The sequence below is a fragment of the Dermacentor silvarum genome, chromosome 4 (assembly GCF_013339745.2).
Source record: "Dermacentor silvarum isolate Dsil-2018 chromosome 4, BIME_Dsil_1.4, whole genome shotgun sequence".
Lineage (NCBI taxonomy): Eukaryota > Metazoa > Arthropoda > Arachnida > Ixodida > Ixodidae > Dermacentor > Dermacentor silvarum.
In genome coordinates this window covers 115,438,654-115,458,768 of record NC_051157.2, presented here as the reverse complement: position 1 = coordinate 115,458,768, position 20,115 = coordinate 115,438,654, and the positions used below count along the sequence as shown (strand labels likewise).

The 20,115-nt window shown below is 43.2% G+C and overlaps 1 protein-coding gene across 1 annotated transcript; it reads right to left on the bottom strand.

The window, feature by feature from the left end:
* Positions 1-5,205: 5,205 nt before the first annotated feature.
* LOC119450548 (chitinase domain-containing protein 1-like) lies at positions 5,206-19,760 on the bottom strand. The gene is made up of 9 exons (XM_037714044.2): positions 19,551-19,760; positions 19,269-19,430; positions 18,974-19,157; positions 18,621-18,789; positions 15,348-15,440; positions 15,141-15,239; positions 14,414-14,566; positions 11,350-11,430; positions 5,206-5,556 (listed from the first exon to the last, which is right to left on the bottom strand). Exons 1-9 carry the CDS (start codon positions 19,677-19,679, stop codon positions 5,415-5,417), a joined length of 1,212 nt encoding a protein of 403 aa, XP_037569972.1. The 5' UTR covers positions 19,680-19,760; the 3' UTR covers positions 5,206-5,414.
* Between the last annotated feature and the right edge of the window lie 355 nt (positions 19,761-20,115).

Sequence of the window (20,115 nt, the reverse complement as noted above, 5' to 3'; positions counted from 1 at the left end):
CATGTTTGAGGACACTAACGTTGCTGCGCTGAAGTGCCAAGTCACGTGGTGTTTTCTCAAATCTCTTGCACTTTCTTTGCATCCCGAAAAATTTATTACCACAGGCAGCTATAGGCAAGTAAAACAAGTATTCAGATATTTCTCAATAGCTCTACAACTTCTCTATTGAAGACATCACATTTAAAACAATACTTCAAAAGTTGGTTAATTTTTTAAAATTATTTACCTAAGCTCATAGTAAAAAGTACTTTGAGTTGCTCAAGAGGACAGTCAACATAAGTTGGATGCATTCTCGTAATGCACTCATGGGTTTTTTAAAGCGTTGCACAAGTTGGATGAAACACATTGTATGTTGATGGAATGAAAAGGTTAATGTAATCAGGAAAAACAAAAAACAAAGTGCAAGAAAACAAGATATGCACCAGCAAACGCGTGCAGGAGACGGCACAGGCAGTCACGTATCGTGCCCCTGCGATCTAGAAACAAATGCCAGCTTCTGGTCTTTAACATGCATTCACGCCATGCTTGAAAAGAAAACATATGTATGTGTGCATGATTCACATAAAAATTGGTTGGGGTACGGCATTGTCAATATTTTTCAGAGTCGTAGTTGGTACCATTTCTGCGTTACTCACCTGTCATGGATCCGATATTCCAACTCACACAAGTCAATATGATGTTGAAAAATCAGTTGACCAAGCTTCACGATATGTATGGCTCTTAATGGTACCAGTAATTCCTGGTTTTATATTAGCCAGTTTCTCCCACCTGTAGGCTATGCATGCAGTAAGTAATCAGTAATCCAGTTGTGCTGTAGTCTAGTTTAAAGTGAGTGGCTCTGTTCTCCTTTGAGTATAAAAGGCTAAGTAGTTTGTTTTTAATGTCATATTTGCCTAAATGTGAAGCTAAATCTAAAATGACATGTACTGCTTGTTTCCACAGCAGCACAGGCTGGTGCCTTCAATTTAACAGTTTATGAGCTCTGTTGGAACTCAATGAAAAATCCCATAACCTAGTGATCCCCTCTGTTCTTTCGGCTATTTACTGCAACAGTTAAGGTATTTTCTGTAATGTCATATATTTTTCGATGCCCCCAGTCTTTTTAAATTTCCTCTAATGTTGTGTGAATTGTTTCCTAACTTCCCAAATTTCTTGCGATTTCATCTAACACTTGCAATTCTGTGAAATTTCCACCAAGCTTTTGCAAATGTTGTTCGATATAACATTTTCTTTATCGAGCTCTTTTTTACCGTTCACTATCTTACAGAACTTCTGCACATGATTGGAACATCTGTCTGCCATGTGTAATTCTGACAGCCACATAATATAACATCACTGAAACCATTCTAAGAGCTGCCAAGCTGTGAACGGATCCGACAGGTGGTTATATGCATTGGCTCATGTTTAATAAGCCACTAGAAATACACTTTTTTTGCATGTGAGCCTCCGCGGTTTTATTGAAATATGCATATATGCTTGGAGGGCAAGCTGCTTAAAAAAAAAATCACCTCACATCTTACCGATGCCTTTTCATCTACAGTTGCATTTTATTCAACCAAAAGGTTTGGCTGGTGCACTTCTTTCATCACAGGGACATACGCACGAAGGCACAACTACAAGTTTCGCAAACAATGTAAGCCCAATGCTCACCTCATAACCACTTCTGCAGTAAAAGTGAGAGTGTATGCTCGACAGGCACGTAGCCAGGATTTATTTTCAAAGGGGGCCCAAGCCTCCAGTGATTTGAACAAACTGTTTTCTCCAACATACAGGGTGTCCCAACTATCATGCAGCAAGATTTAAAAATATGCAAATGCCACTAGGACAAGTTGCAAGCTTTGTATAGACGATTTTATATTCGATTCATGGGCGCCGCCATCTTGGGCTGTTGCACAAACAATTTCTACGTTTTATGAGAAGTGAAGTCACGTAACATGGTCGTGAAACACTGTTAGTATTTATACAACTATTTTCATGCTTGCGAATCGACTAGTAACGCACACTTTGCTGTTAAAGACAGAAAACAACAGCGATATCAGCCCAAGATGGCAGCACCTAAACCCTTCTGTAAAATGGTCCATAGTGTTGTCCGGTGGTTTGAAAAGCGGTGCTTGAGAGAAGTTCACAGGTCGACGATGATATCGGAAATGTACGAGGCTCACCTGCAGTGCCCCTCTACACAACTAGAAGAATAATTCGCTCAGTATTTCTGTGTGCCAACCATGCACTCGTGGCACATTGCAGTTCACTCCGAACTCGGTCGCTCTGCGTGGATCCAAAATGAAATTCCTCTGCTTGTCTCAAGGGGGAAAAAGAAACTGCAAAGCTGACCCTAGAAGCTCTTGCCCAAGTCGTAACAACGGCTTTAGCGATAATGTTTATGCCAGCCTATGATTGATAATACCCCTGTCACACTGGCAAATTTAGTGTCACTTTGAGCAAGTGCACTTTGGCGCACAGAGTGTCACTTTGGCGGCGCGCTGCTACACGAGAAAGAGAAGTGCACTTTGAAAATGATGGTGATGGCGATGAGTGCGTCAATAGCACAACATATATTTGTTATTTTAGGCAATACTTGCTAAGTAGTAACATATTATATATATGAACAGCATTTAGAATAAAATTTAGGTGCAAATGAAGTGAATCATTGCAATCGCATTAGCACCATCGATCATCTCGAGCCAAGACAAGACTGCGTCGTATCCAAGGTGAGTGCTTTCAAAATGGCGGATTTTGTTGCAGATGACACAGAAAGAAGTGACGGGCATTTGGAGCGTCTTTTGGCAGCACTTATTTGATCCCGAATGAGGCGCTCGCGGCTGACGTTGCTCGCGAGGGACGCGGCCATTACACGGCATGTGCTCTATCACGCCCCTGGCGGCCGTGGCCGTCAACAGCCCGAGAGCGAGAATAGTTAACTAGTAATTTTTGTAAAGTACGTTTTAATACATATTAGTATTCCTAATAATGAAAACAATAGTTAAAAAAAGACTACCGACTCAGATTTTGATATTAGCTTATTTATTTCTGAGCCCCTGCTGCCGAGACTACGCACTACGCCTTGCAGCAAGTGCACGCTGTCACACAGGCACTACGCATGCCCGTGTGACAGCGTGCGAATGACACTCCGGGTGAAGTGCACTTGCTCAAAGTGCACTTAGGTTGTCCCGTGTGACAGGGGTATAATACGTTGCAAAAATGAGTTTCCTTGCATGTGGGCAAGTCTGTATCTCTTGCAGGAGAAAAATTCACTGCTTAGAGAATACAAGTACTGCTTGTAATTGCATTCCTCTTTAGCATGCAAAAATGGAAGAAGAATGTCATCATGGGAAAGGGGAGAGGGCCCCAGGCCCCCCCCTTGAATACGTACATGCCTGGTGCTCGAATGCCCCCCCGAGAAGGTCTCAATAAACCGAATGCTCCATGGTGTGATTCCCTTTGTCACAGCAAATTCAAGCATCATCGCAGACATTGTTGCAATGAGTTTTCAATGAAATCATGGATGCACAATTGTGTGCAGGGGTGTTGAACTGAAGGTATGGTGAAGTGTATGATATAGAGGAAATTTATTTAAGGAGTGGCAGGTCAGCCTGAGGTTAATTCCTCTAGCCTGTTACTCTGCACTGGTTTAAACAATTGGAGGGGGGGGGGGGGGGGCAGTCGAAACCGCGGTCGCTATCTATGCGATCATCGATGGCGACTACGCAGTTTTTTAGGCACGCGGTCGACGCGCGTGCCGAGTAAAAACGAAACTACTGTTCGCCGCAACTGCTGCGGAGAGAACTGCGGCCGCTATCGACGCGATCGTGGATGACGACTACGCAGTTACGAAAGCCCGCGGCCAACGCTGTGTTATGTGCGTAAACGCACGAATACAGGCTTTAAAGACACAAATAGGCTTGAAGCGTTCCGGCGTTGCTGTCATCCACGTACGATTTCAACTGATGGCTGTGGCGATGCGGACATAGAATAAAATGCGGACTCCGCCGCTTCGTTTCGGTTGGACGCTAGCGCCGTTCTTGCTCTTTTGCGTCGCACATTTCCAGCGCTCCACGCTCACCGAGCTCCGAAAGTAGTCCGAATTAACCGATGTGTGGCCAAATAAGTCCGAATTAACGAGAGTTTGATTGCATTGAATAATGCATACGCCGGCCGGGAGCACGCACCTTGTTGAGAAGCGTGCTCGCTGCCGCACTTGTCGCCGAGATTTTCCCGCGGAAGCCGCATTATAACCGATATTTCGTCTCACGCAGCTGCACTGTAAGTGGTGTGCATATACATGGAGTGCTATGGGAAAATTAACGGGAGTCTGAAAAGACCGTACTATATCCGGTCCTGCACTATAAGCGGTTACATTATAAGTGGTCTATACTGTACAATTTATTTTTTATTATTGCTTGTTGGAGCCAATGAGGCCTACCGTGGCTGGCAAAATCACACTCTCTTGCTTTCACCATGTTAGGAGAAAACAAGGCTCAACTGCACCAAGGAATTTTTTCTTTGCTATACGACACAGTGAAATCAGCTCCACAGCAATTTTTGCTTACGTTAACTATACTGCCAACATATGTTGGCTCTAAGTATGCAAGTGAATGCTGCTCATGACAATAGAAGTGCGTGGTTTTGCAGAGCACGGACTATTCTTGGCGTGTGCAGAAAAACCTGCTAAAAATAAAGTTAAAAACACAGAGCTTATATTCAGTTAAATGTCATACAGACTACATACTGGATACATACAGTGAGCTTATTTTATGAGGAAAGTTCTGCAATTTTTTTCTTTCGGTTACCAAAACATTTGCCTCTCTAAGGCAGTGCTACAAACCTCAATTAAAATGCAATTTCTGTCATCACAAGTGGCTACACATTAATTTCCCCCAGCCAAGAACATCACACTAATAATGCAACTATACAAACTATAGAACATATGACATTAGCAACAAAACTAGTCAATTGAAAGCCATTGATTTTTCTTACTTTCTTTCCAAAGTGGAAAAGTTCCAACTCAGTTCCAGCTCACACAAAAGTAAGGTTTCTTGTATTTTTTTTTCATTAAGGTCTATCTTGACGCACTGGTTTCACATTTTAAATGTTTGCGGGCTATGTAGTCTACTTCCAACAAACCGTACCACGGTGTAGCTTTCAGAACAACTGGAAACTAGAAAAAAGGTATCTCAAGATGTAATCAAGGCATTAGACACACAAAAAGAAACAAGACCGTAAGTCATTTTATAAAAGGTAACAAGACGTACAATGTACAACAAAAGCATAATCTTGGTTCTATCAGAAATGTGCATAAAATAGGCAGTGAGTGTCCAGCTGAGAGATGATGGTATGATGTACTACCAACCAAGGCAATGTAGTCGTATCCACAAGTGACACAGGCACACGCATTAGAGGCAGAAGAGCCAGCCCACTTAAAGAAGGTCGTAGAAGTAGTCCAAACCCTGGCCAAGCTCCCAGATGGCCAGACCAGTGCCTAGAGATTCAGCTAACTTGACTCGCTCGTTGATCGAGTGCAGGGTAGGGTAGAAGACTGTCCGCTTCCCATCTTGCAACCTAAGACAAAAATGCCGGAAATGAGTCGTGGCAGAGAAACATTGTGATAAAACATAACAGGTTGTAGAAGAGATTTCAACCTAGCTTGAATCGTGGCTAACTAATATGAGAAACAATTACAAATGAGAGAAGAGAGTTTATTGCACTAGGAAAGGCAGAGATTTTGGCCTGTGATAGTCTGCCCTAGCCCGCACACTCCCCACAAGGGAAAGAGGAAAGTGTACGAAAAGGAATGATTAAAGATGATGATGAGGACAATAGGAATCCATACGATTTACTACCATAAGCATGTAACACGGTGGTTTTCTTAAAAGAGTACCTACAAACTTTTGAAGCTGTAGAACCTCTAGCACACACTTATCGCATGTACAACGATGACACTTGGCGAGCACAATAGTTGGAAAACATAACATATATTAATTTAATCGACATTATAGGCACCAGGCGTGAGATTAGCTATTACCGTTGGTGCCTTCATGTTGCAGTACCACGAATGTAACAGCATGTGACAGTCGTGCCGAGCGCAGCAGGTGCAGCCTGCCAGCTACTTGGTTGATTATGTTCCGTCGTTTCTTCTGTTTTGTGCTGCCGAAATACCACGTGGAACCAAATCTGAACAAACATGTTGTGGTTTTGGGTGCGTGAACAGTTAATCAAACATGACTGAAGCTGATGAGGCCACTTAGTTAAATCGGTTTTCGTCGCCGCCTCACCAGATGGAACAGCGAAAAGCCTGGATATGTGTGGTCCGTAGGCAACGGTACGTACATCCATGCCGCTTTCCTTTTGTCTAGTTGTTCTAACATAAATAAAGGAGCCGTACATTTGCAAGAGCTTCGTGTTTCATGTAAACTGTGTCTTCCCCTCCGCAGGCATGATGGCTCCTGATCTTCGTCATGCAATGAAGTATTCTTCCTTTCTTTCTGAGCTTCGGCAATGAAGGCGAATACATGGATTTGTAGTCGTCATTTTTCCATCCTCTTCGTTGATCAGTCTTTCTATTTTAGGGTATACTTTCCTTCCTTATGCTATCCAACTTTGGTGGCATCAGGTACACGCCTCAGTGTGCTCTGCATCGATGGCGAATTCCAATGCAGTGACGTGTGCACACTCGCCATCAATGCAGGCCTTACACATGCACCGGCTGCCGCGGTCGCTGGTTCTCATGGTGCCAAGCTGTGTAACATAGGCCAAGACTGAGCATTGGGCTAGATTTTAAGACATTAGGTTCGGCAAAGCATTGCAGGAAAAAAAAAGACAGAACGGGAACACGCCGACACACGTGCAATCAGCGAAGCAGCGTAAAAAACAAAACGGGAGATGTTTGTGTGGTATTTCTGGGCTGCTTCCCTAATCTACCTGAATAAATACACGACAATGCTAACGTGCACAGCAAAACATCTGCAAGATAACTTTTGGAGTTCCATGTCCTAGCTTGCTGTGGTGACCTTTGTTTGTGCAGTGAATTTGCATCGCATTTTGCACTCGTTTTCTGGTTCTCATACTAATATTTGATGGCATGAATATGACCTGCCTCGTACAGGAGGTGACCTTTCTCAAGAGCAGATGCAAGAGAATGTGTTTTTCAGGTTTGTCAGGCCTTAAATACCGCAATGTGAAATTACTGGAAGCGGTGTGTGCGCCCCCTTCGCCCCGTTGCCTGCATGACATGCCAATGTTCTTTACTGCTGCGGCTCACCAGTGCGCAGTTTAGCACACTGCTGGTGCCCTACAACAGCTGCCCAGTGCCTATTGTGGCATCATGAAACAAAGCAATATTTGCTGACATTGTGTAAGTAGCAATAAGGCTAGGCACGATGATGTTATGAAAAAAATAAACAAAAGTGCTGCGCATGTTCTTTCCAGGTGTGCTTGCGTGTGGCAGCCACAGCGATCGTAGGGAAGTGGTGAGCCAATGTATCATGACGTCATGGTGCACCCACCTTCGTCGGTACTGAAACTGGTTCATAAAAGCAAGTATTATAAATTATTGACACGTGTACTTAGTTAAAGAAGAGATTCAGCAGTCACTGGAAGTGCCAGAAGTTCCAGCATCACCTCAACCACAGCCGGAAGCGATGACCTACGCTGGGTATTAACACGTGTACTTGTTTACCTTTCACCGGTGACCGCTTTTCACCAGCTAACAAATGTTAAATGTTATCGCTCGGCGCAGGACGCGCCTGCATGTATTGGAAGTTTCTCGAACGTTAACGATGCTTCTATCCGTCGTCTGTTGCCACCGACGCTTATATAATCTGATTGTATGAGCGACGCAAATTGTTTAGTACTTTCTGAAAGACACGAGGTCACCAGGGATTATTCTGGAACTCATGTATAAAAGCCGACACGTTTTGCCGCTGATCAGATTTCGAATCGCCGACTGTGTTCGCCGTTATTGTTGTGCTTCGAGTGCAACTTGCTTTTGTGGGCACAGGTTCGCCCAATAAAAAGTCCGTTTCGTCATTCACAGTTTTGCGACTGTTTTCTTCACCGTCACTACTACGTGACATTATTTAGGGCACCTTACAGGATTCCACGGAACTGATTTGCCATATTAAGTGTCCTTGTGCTTCGAGTTGCCAATTAATTCGCCCTCGCACTGCGATCTGCTAGCCTCCTGGTTAGCTCAGATGGTAGAGCGACTGCCCCGGCGGAAAGGAGTTGGTCCCGGGTTCAAATCCCAGTCCAGGACGAATTTTTCCTCAACTACGATGCTTTGTTTCTGAAGAAAGCCGTATCGGTTTCCTTTGTAGCTTCGTGCTACATATGGGTGGATGACAATTTTTCCTTTCATCAGGCTTACTCCACCTTGTGGAATTCCGCAGAACTAATTTGCCGTATTCACTGTTTGCCTGCTGATATACGTCAGCAAAAAAGATCATGCTCTGCGGTTCTTGAGCGCCTTTACGTGTTTGTGGAAGCAAAAAAAAGTCCATGTACATGGAGTTGTGCTGCTGCTGTGCATATTTTCCCATGCAATTTGGTTAAACAATGGGTTTTCCAGGCTCGTAACAGACCAACTAACATGAGGAAATGAATATATAAAAGTTATTATGACACTACGCTGTTCTTTTTATCTCAAGAGAATATGCACAAGAGGAATAGCACACAGACAGGAACAGAGACAGAAGAAGACATGGAAAGACACAAACAGCACTATTAATTTAAACAGTACTGCTGTCTTTGATGCACATTAATAGGCCAGACTGTGGAAGTGAATACATAATACAAGTGCTTCAGGTCGGCTGCGAACACTTTCAAGTTCTTTGTCAGGAGTAGCCTTCACAATTACTAAATTTTCACCAGTCTTTTCACTACGAAGGGGTCACAGATTGCAAGAAGATTGAGCTTATCCTGAACAAACAAGGTGACCCGTTTTTTTCAAATGTCAATTTCAGAAATAATCATCTTAGAAGATCAAGATTGTGTGTCTTGGCACTAAAGAATATGTCCAAGCTATCCTGTATACTTTTCAATGCGAACAACTTGTATTACTCCTGCCTTTATTCTTGCCTAATAAATTAGACTGAAAGCTGTATTGATTAATGTAGTAGTGCTTTGCGTGTCTTTTCATGTATTTTTCTATCCCTGTTCCTGCATGCCCCGTTTCTCTAGACTATCACAAACTACCAACAAGTGCATCTTGCCATACTGAAGGATATGCAGTTGATCATTAAGTGTGTGCATGAGCAAAATAAGTTTGAAGCAATAGAGGTTCAGCCTATAGGTAACTGTACCACAGCAGAATGTAACGAAACACCACGTGACGCATTTGAGAGCAGCAGCATTGACGCTGGCATATTGTGGTGCTGTGATCAGCCATAATGTGCCAGAAACATTCATATTTTACAGAACCCACCTTCTTTTCAAAAAGAGAAACGGGTAAAAATGTACCTTAAATGGGTCCTGAACCATCCCTCAGGCTTGGTGAAAAAAACACAGTCCGCGAATAGCATACACTGCTGTGAACTACTCAGCCAAATTTTGCAGTTGTGCAAGATTTGTGGAGCTCGCAAGCGAAGCGCAAAGTCACATTCTTCTGAAACGCTCTCTTTTCAAAATAAGCCTACTCCTCATTCTTTTGGGCTGCTTTATGTCGTAACATAGCAGATTCCCATACGCAGGCTGCTACTGGCCAATAGCTGACAATCAATCAAGAAGGTTGTTAGGATCAGTGCACTTCCTACTGTTACTGTGTATATTTATTGATGCAGTACAGGCTAAAGTAAGCGAAAATCTGCTTTCAAATTTCAATAGTAATCAATTACTTCAGGAAGATGCTGAATGTCGTCTGCTCGTGCTCGGCCGCAGCCGCCTACATAGGAATTACACTTTGGCTACCTTGCATGTCGTAGATGTCGGATCTCGCTAATTTCGTCGAGTTTTGAACACTCAACTAGCCTTGAACCATTCGAAACTTAAGGTCAGACCACACGCACGCTTGCCAGCGCACTCTCACTCCTGGCTGCTCCTGGCTAAACTGTCTTGGCAAACTTAGCTGCATATTGAGCTATTGATAGCACTGCAAAATGTGCAAATGGTCAAGCTAGTGCAGGTACAAAGCTGGTCCGCACCACAGTAGCACGGACATGGAGCATATGAACGCGAACACACACTCAAGCCCTGTCGTGTACAAAGGAAACGCTGCACATACGCACTACAGTTGCATGTAGCTTTGGTCAGCTACGTAGCGTAGATACCGCGACTGCCGCGGGGTGCTGCGACAAGTCTGCTGGCTGAGCACACTGCAGCTCGCGGAGGATAACCGTGTTTGGCGTGTCGTAGGCATCAAAATCGAAAGTCGTGGTGTCTACATGAACATCCAAAAACAAATTTGAACTGTGCACTATGGTGATGTTGAGTAGGCGGAGCGTTGTGGGCACGCCTCGCTCCGGCGTAGCCTTCACAGTGCAAGGCATTGAGAAAGGAGTGGATGCACCGCGAAAGGGATGTTTGATTGCCAATAATTCTGCTTCTGCTGAATGCATTGAAGTACTTTTTGAGGCGAAGTATTTCTGAAACAGTCTATCTTAACTTCAAGTGCATTTCTCGCTTTCGATAAAAAGTGGTTCGGGGCCCCTTCAAAAGGGTCATCATGGTGATTATATCGCTGTCAACACGTTTGCACCACCAAATCATTGCAATACAGTGAGTCCATGGCAATAAAAGTCCTATGTGCTCTGATTAGGCACGAGGTATCACATCCACTACTATTCAAATCCACGCCTTTTGTTATTCTAGCCTACATGCGGGCTATTAAGTTCCTGCTGTGCCATATCTGTCTAATAGGGTTGCTCTCCATGCAGTCACACATGCACTTTTTTTCAGCTGTCTTCATCATTCATCAAGACTCAATGTCTGTTCTCACCTCAAAGACATGCCTAGCACCCACGAAACTTGACAAAAATTGGACAGTACCCGAGATGTGTCAAGGCACCAATCTTCCGTTTGCTACATTATAAGCAAACGCTCCCAATCTCAATGGACCCCCATTTCAGCTCACGCAATGTTTCAGCTGCATGCGAAATTCCTACATGCTATCGTTCTTTTTTGACACTCAAGTAATTTTCTACACAAAATAACTCACTTAGTAGAACTTGCTCTTGAGCTAGTCAGTTCAAACGTAAAGCGAATATAACTGTAACATCAACACGACAGACACTGTCCTGTCACTTTTCTTGTGTCTGTAATGTTAACACTATGGTTATTCCATTAAAAGATACCCAACGCCTCACCTTGGGATGGCTGTAAGCTAGAGCAGCTTGCATGCAGAATAAAAGAGAGACTCACTTGTACTCAAAGTAGTGCTCTGAGGCTTCGTCGTCCCAGTTTATCACATGCTTCTTGCTTTTCGAAAGCTCTTGAATTAGCCTGTAAATAGTCACATATCATTCAAGTGAGCAGCTTGCAATACACCAAGATGCACAAGTAATTAATGTGTCCATTTAAGATGAGAAAATTTATGACAAGACAAGAATATAAGTTTAAGATTTGCCCTGGATAAAGGCAGCTCATCCAAGCACTGTCTAAAGAGGGCTGCACAACATATCCGAGCCGCATGCAGCTCGCGAAGCAAATTTTCTACAGCCCGCAGTCAAACTTGGATTTTTACGGTGTGTTGGTGCTGCAATCGGAGCATGGCTATATAATGTAAAAAAAGAAAAAGAAATGTCAACTTTGTCGCCAAAATGACATGAACTGCTGGCTATGTCAGGCAATATAAAACAAAAAGGGCGTGGGAGCATAGGATCCCTTGTTGGGAGAAGATAAAGGCACATCACCACTGAACATATCCATCAAATTACTAATGCCAAAACCACATTATTTGCACAGCAGCGAATGAATCGACCATTTGCTTTTCCAATATGTTTCAACCGAATGATTGTGCACGTAGTGCTAGCACACACATGCATTTTTTGGGGTACATTTGCTTTACTTTTCAACCTAGACAAATATCTGCACACATTGCGACAGGTCAGGAGTAAGCGTTGGCCAAGGTGATTTGGAATCTAGCAACATTGACATCAACTATGTTGTTTAAAGCTTTCTACTAGGCCAGTGCAAATAAAATGCTGCTCTTCATCGACACATTTTAAGGAGTTCGTAATAAAGTGAATACGGCTGAGCAGGCTGATTTCCCGACATGATACTAAGCTGACTCATATCGGTATTAGGATACAGACGCAGCCACTTCTTGTCCAGTCTAATGGTGAAAGTCATAATGTTTTCTACCTCTATCATACTTTAGTGAATCATAAATAGCTTCTTTATCAATAATTTCTAGCACCGCATGTTTTCCAAGTCAAAGTTAAAAGTACTATGCTGAAAAAAGCTTCAGAACATGTTGAGAACCTTTTAGCAGAATTCCAACAGCCTTTCAAGCCATTAGAAGATTGGAAACAGAGTAACCCCTGTTTTATGGCCCCTTCTCAGTGGCACCGAAAGACTGCCAAATACATAATGCATGCATTGGCCTGCAGTGTTCACCAGAGCTAAAAGGTATGCAGAGGGAGCAGCCCCTCCTTCGGTTTTATAAGAACCCTGATAAAAGCAAATACGAAAACATAGCTAACAATGCCTTTAAACTGGCGTCTCCTTTCGGAAGCACATGTGTGTGTGTGAGCAGACGCTTCAATGACTGACCAAAAGCAGCCTTCAGGAATCAAGGAATGATGTGACATTACAAGATGTGCTGAGGACAGCAATGAATGACACCAAACAGACTGTATTTCTGCAAGCTTAGCAAGCAAAAGATGCAAAGTCTTTCAGTAAAGTGTTATCCGTGTGGCTCCCAGAGAAGTTTATTTTGGCCATTGCTAGTTTCGAGTTGTGTAGCCCTAGTTTAAATCCTATTTGTGGCAAATATGAGATGTCTAGCATTGCCACGCTATCACATATATCTTGAAGTAGTGGCACCTATTTAATCTGCTCGAAAGCTAAACTAGTGCAGGGGCCAGAAATGCAGTAGCATCCACTCCCGCACTTCTTTGCCGTGCATTACATTTGTCACATTACTGCATGTGTTGTCATGCATACATTGTATTGCTTTCTGCCAGTGACTATTTTTGGCTGGATTATCACTGTTATCAAGCTGCTGCTTGGCGCAAGGCACACCTGCTGTCTCCGAAATTTGCTGGAAGGTTGTCACGAATTTATAGCAAAAGATGCCTGTGCGATCACATTGCGTGCACCGTGAAGTGTTGTGTGTTCTAGAACATACAAAAGCACCAGTGGCTGCTTTTGAATGTACGGTGAGACATCTATAAATGGTGCATAAACTTGACCCATCAGTTCAGATTTATTTTAGAGTTCAGTGTTTGTTTTCTCACCGTAGCAGCAATGTGACAATATGCCATATGCAGCATCAGTCACGCTAGACTAAGCAGCAGCAGCAGCGCTCTTCGAAATGCAACTATGCTCCGTACAGGAAATTCAACACATCCTGCCTCTGAAGATGGATTGGCAGGCAGGCCAGCTACCATTGCTTGCATTTCGTGCTGCACAACCACACCCAGCTTCCAATAATCAGGTAATCCATTTCACGCTATAAAAGTGTGAACGTTCATTGCATTGCCAGAAGCAAAAGCACACTCAATCACAACTCATGCTCACACAACACCTCAGTGTCCATTTCCGCTGTATAGCTAGAAGCAAAAGGAGTGAAAGGCTTCACTTGGTGGCACATCACCAGAAGCAGGCTTCTTTAATGAGCAAGTGACAGGAGGAAAGCGGATGCAAACTAAAGTGCATTGGATTAATGCTGATTACAAGTGTGACGCAATCTGTACAGATCTGTATAGACCTGTCACCTAAGGCGCTGGAAGCACGTGCACACAAATGTCATTCCACAAATCCAGCAGACACATGAAAATTTTGTTTAGATTTTTTTTTTCCCCACAACACACCACGCAGCACACTAGAAATGATTAATGCACTCTGTGCAACAAGCAGCAAACTGCTGAGGCCTTTTCACAGGTCAAAAAAAAATTAAGTGGACACTCAACTCAACAGTATTTTTTCTGAACACACTCATTTGCACTCCCACTCTCATCCCCTTACACCACTCATTGTTACTCATTCATGTTTGCATCCATTCACATATGCTCGTACTTATACATCCACTCACACAGACTCACTTTCACACCCCCCCACTGGCACTCACTCGTACTCATCAGCACTCTCCCACACTCGTGCCTGAGAATTAAGCATGAGTGCGAGTCAATGCACATGGGTGAGTATGCCAACCTATGGGCGTTTTGTTGTGTCTAACAAAACGACAAAGCTATAAGAACGAAACACGGCAGCACTGCGACTACACTCTACGTTCAATTGGCTCATGCAACATAATACTCACTGGCTTCCTAGGATTGGTCCGCCACCAACACTTGTGTATGAATAACCATAAAAGTTGAGGCCGAGAAGTATCTTTGCACGCTGAGCATTTTTTTCAGGAGCCAGCAGCTCCACACATTTGCGTACCCATTCGATAGGACTTGATGGCCCAGGTCTGGAACATAAATTTACATTGTGCTACATTTCATTTACCAGCCCACTCATTCAAGGTACACTCTGCACTTGGGGTGCCTCAATGCCTAAATACTGCAAACTGGCCCTGCTACCACCTGTGAATTAACCAAATCCACCTTACAAGATTTCCAGAATCAGTTTCATAGAATAGTTGACTCATTCAATAAAAGAAAGATACATGCTGCTCTAACAGTGGCCTGCTGTGCAAAGAAGAAATTCTTGGTAAATTGCTTGCCTAGGAACTGCAATTTCTCGCCCTCACTGTAGATGTTCTAAAATAGCAGTACAAAAGTAATGTAGATTATCATAGACACTTTAAACATAATAAATTAACATGCTAAAAATGCTGCACAGGTAGCAGCTAATCCTTTCAAATGTGAAAGCTTAGCTGAAATTAATGGTAACCTTGTACACAAGCTGAGCAAGTATTTTGAATTAAATTTGGCACTCTGACTTCAAACATTCTAAAAATTTTGCATGCAATGCTTCCTTTGTGGCACTTCAGCCAAGAAGATGCTCATGTGCTTCACCAGGACAGAATGAAAATTCTATACCTTTGTGGGCTCGAGTAGTCATAGGTCATCAGGCTAAATGCAGTAACGTGGCTCACTAAATTGTCAAAGTCCTTCTTTGAAAACATCCCTGGCATGTCCCTGCAAAGCACAAAAACAATGAGCATGAGTAATGACATGCAATAAAAGCATCATAGCAATGAACATGTGAGCATGGGCATAAAAATAAAAAAAAAAACATACACTCACCCTTGGTACACTGCAGGTGGAATGACGAGAATCAGATCCAAATTTTTAGTCTGCAGCTCTTTGGCCAAATGCTGAACAAGCTTTGTCATTTCACTGTAATGAGAGAATGCGAAACACTTTTTAGCTGCAATGACGCATAAAGAATTTCTTGATGATTACCAACAGCACAATGTTTTTCTTATACTACAACATGTGCCTTCCATTTCAGAATGTTGACACTAGAGATGACAACAAATAACCACAGCCATCATACATAATGCACCTTTCTTTCAAGGGATACCAAATCTTTCTGCCACAAAGGACCCCATACGCCTTAAAGAAGCGCTCAAGAACTCCTGTGTCTTGGCTAGGGAGTAAGGTGAAAAGGTGCGCCGGTTCACCTTACCATGTAGTCCAACTAATTTAGTGCAGATTACAGCTTCGTGGGCCAATACATAGGAGGCACTGAAATTTAGCACTACCATTAGCAACTGTGCTGTCTGTGCCCCCTTGCAATGCTAACGGCTAATTGTGTCCTTTTCTATGTGCAGATAACAGGTGAAGAAAACACTATGACGAAATGCATCTCACACAAAGGCAGTCACATCAAATGATTGTATGGCCTGATAGGCAGTGTTCCCTGATCTACCTGCACAACAGTGAATAAAATTCTAACATATGGGAGAGAGCAGGCTACAAAGGCACAAAGAAGAGAGGAGGTCAGCAGAGTAAGAGAGCACTGTAGAAAGCTGGGTGTGACAGATCGCTGAGACATTAGTCGGCACGCCTGTCTATTGTGGTTCTGACACACTAGCCTGTGCATGCCATATAGCATACAAATGCACAGCCCTTTGGCAAATGTTTAAAGTGAATCAGATGGTTACCAATTGTATGGCAGGCAGAAGCATGACTGAAAATTGCAGGTACTTAACGTGAAATGTGGATATGTTGCTCTAAAGCAAAGTCAGCGCATGGCTCTGTAACATCGGAGCCAATCTCGAGTCAGGTACTGCAGCCAGCCTAGCTAGTTTTGCTGCTCACATTTTGTACAGCCGAAGACTTAAAATTGCTCAGAGGCATGCATCTGTTGTGGTAACAGGTACGTCCATCATTAATTTCACAAGTGTAGAAGGGAAGGCAGGGGTGAATGCTCAAAGAATGTGATACCACCACTTGCATTTGCACCAAACTTGGTTCTGAAACCCTCCTTCTGTAAAATGACAGACTGGGAAAATAAATGGAGATAGCACTGATCAGTGGAAGTAATCTAGAGAAATCGGTGTTTACAGTAACTGAATATGTACCGGCTAGCTTAACAAATTGAAAGCTACACTTGTAGATAATTATAGAGTAAATAGGAGCCTATGTCCCGATGATGGCGTTGAGACAGTGGAACCACCGATAATGTCAGGCATTGGGGCTGAACTCGGCATGGTGGACGACATCAAAAGTGAAGAGGAGGTCAACAAAGGCACAAGCATTTACCCCACATACCTCTCCACGGATACTGTCATGGCCTTTAATACCTTGCTCAGTTCCTTCGCGCATGGCTGAGAGGCAAATGAGAAAGTGCTGTGAGTGCTCAAAAGGAGGCTGTTGTTATTGAATATTTGATCCAAAAGCCTGATCAAAAACTTAAGCACGATTTAGTGTGTTAACAGCTACAACTACTCGGAAAAAAAGTGTTTAACATTCAATCTAACTGCCAGGCAGCAAGCACAAGCTCTATTTAATGGGTTCTTATAGTTTGTTGGCTTTTCATTATACTTTACATTAAGTTTGATGTGAGAGTAGTTTTTGGTTCATCTGTACTGCTGCCACGTGCATTACCGAATATTAAATTTTTTGGATCATGCATTCTTTTTGCGAAGTCACCTAAGGAATGTATCGATGGAGTTCTACTGTAGGCACAACATTTGTTGATGTAACAGTGGCCCTATGTGCAACACTCATACTCGCCAGAATAAAAAACTATGCAGATCCAAAGTATATGTTGGAATTTATACGAAGCTAAACTTTCATGAAGCGGTTAATTAAATGCTAGGTACAACTCTCCAACAACACATAGGTCACAACTTTAACGTAGTGCAACACTTATATTTATGGACTCCACCACACTACGAGCTATGCCAAAATATAAATATACACTGCGAGACATCAACAGAATGATGTCACGACGATGAAGGTGATGTTTACCGAGGGAAGAGTGGTTAGAAGAGGTGTACTGCCAAGAGTGTGCTATTGCCTATTTAATTCCAGAATCTGTGACCAAACAAAAACTGGCATGCGCGTGCATGTGCTTTCGCGCTAACGTGCTCTCGGATGCCCGTGCTGCGTGACATGATGCACACGGCCCCAATCATCTGAAAGAACTACCTGGCATCGGCACAAGAGAAGCATGCTTGCAGTTGTAGCCAAACAGAGCATAGGGCTTCTGTGCAGGAGGACAGAGGTTCAATCCCATCTTTGGGCACATACTTCTTTTATTTTCTTTGTATTAGCCATTTGGCAAGACATCAGCAGCAACACCCTGCAGCAGTCAGCAAAGGTCAGGAGGGTTCACCTTGAAAGCTCCGCTTTAAAAACCTTTTGTCATTCGGCCATTGCCACAGCCAATGCGTATTTCTGACTGCAATTTTTGGAAGAATACGGGCATGAACTGCCCACAAGGCTGTCTTGTAAACCTTTTCCCTGATGGTGTATGGCCACACATGCTCCGAAAAGTCCTTTGTATGCAAAAAAGTGCTGCACTTGTGCTTTGAATAAAACATGCTGTACATTGTGCAGTGTAATGACAAAAATTGCTAGAGTTGTGAATACCAGTATATTAACACAGTTTTACAATATAGATAAGAAAGGCTGTTCATCATTCAATAACTATCCATATCTGCTTCAATTAAATCCACTTTCACGACTGCAGAATTTATCCCCAGATCAGCTTCAAAAAGTACTATTTGCCACCCTGAGGGGAAGTTCCCGAAGTAAGCCCCCGGCTAGCTCGTCTTGGCTAGCTATGGGCTCTCCATCCCTTTCCTAAGCCCCGATTTCACTATTGCTGTTCGATGTGCTGTGAAACTGGAGAGAGTGAGAAATAACATTTATTTCCACCAGTCAATTGGAAGCAAATATTCTAATTATGGCTTAGGTTAACAATGCATGTCTGTCCTTGACACACAGCAACATTACAGACAATACAGTTAAGAAGCTTTCTTTCCCTTTCATTTTTTTTCTTTTCTTCACATGGAGATGAGCCAGAGCTGATGATGAGGCAAAGTGAAACAGGGACAGACTTACGCAGTCATGTGTCCACCGAACTGTGACCACAATTCCAGGACGTATCCATCAAAGCCACTCTTTTCGGCTACATCCACCAATGTTTTTGCCATTGCATTCATCTTCTTCTTTGATGCGGCTACTTTCGTAAGCAGTTGGGGTGTCCACTTTTCGAACAAAACCCGAGGAACTGAGAGAGCGAGAAATCAATCCCGAGAAACACATTACAAAGTGTGGCAAGGTGTTCTTATTTAAACATGCAATTCAACACAACCGATTTAAACTCCAAAACCCAACTGCTTTGACTGAACCGAACATGAATGAATCTCGTTTTCCGACTCTGCACCGATTTCTTCTTTGAGTGGGTTACTCACCCATCTTGACTGCTTCTCCAGCAGATTTCACGTCCTGAATCCAGCCGACGTCAACGTCATGCTGTCCGGCGACCGCAAAACCTGTCGACGTCTCTTGCGAAAGCTCAAGCTGCAGCCAAACTGGGGAAACATAGGTGAACTTGGAGCCGAATATTTTAGCGATGTCGTAACCACGGTTGTTCCACTGCAGATTAAGAAAAAGCAGTCACGAATAGCGCTATTGACGTAGCTGACCGCATTTCTTATCAATTCATAAACGAGGTGGAGCGAACACGCAGTTTTGTTTGATACTCACCGGGGTAACGTAACCAAGCACTGCACCCGCGAAACGCCTGGCTTTCGTTTTCGTGTTGCAGTAGGATCGGTGATGCTTCAACACATCGCTGACTTTGAAAACTTCCTTTACTAAATCACGCTCGAAAACGTCTTCAGAACCGGGGTCTAACGGTTCTACGGTCTGCAATGTGGGTGCATGAAACGAAAGGATTAACCAAGAGTGCCACGCAGACATATCGCTGCAGTCGCAAAACGGCGCTGCAGCTTGGCCGCTCAAAAGATTCAATGTGTAAGCACTTACCTTAGATGATTTCTTTTTGTCTGATGGGGATATAGTTCCATAAGCAGCGCTTAAAACTAGAGACAACGTCAGGAAAAAAGATACAGTGAGAGTAGGCATTCTCGAAACCGAAAAAACGCGCTGCCACATGATTGCTAGATTGGATTGGCCAGCTACGATTTCAAGGTAGTCAATGTAATCCAAATTGCACACAAAATAAACAAGTAGAATTTTGCCTAAATTTTCTTTCTCAAATTAGGTTAATAAGTGTAGTTATCTTCCTTTGCTTGCACCTTGTTACTTTTCCGAAATTTCTATAAAAACGTTTTTGATGACAGTGGCGGCGTCTAACGAGAAAAAATAAAATTTGTCGACTTTATTTTCTTTTTGACATGCTTACATGTTATAGTGGGCCACAAATAAATTGGCGCCAAATTTAATTTGCAGCACGTGTTATTTGGTTATCAGAGCCTTTCGGCCGGAGTTGAACGCTTTGCACGATGATTTAGTTGTGCGTTGAGATCCTCAGGGCAGTTGAAGGCAGCGAGATAAGGATACGCAATGAACTAAAGAGTCAAACTTTGTT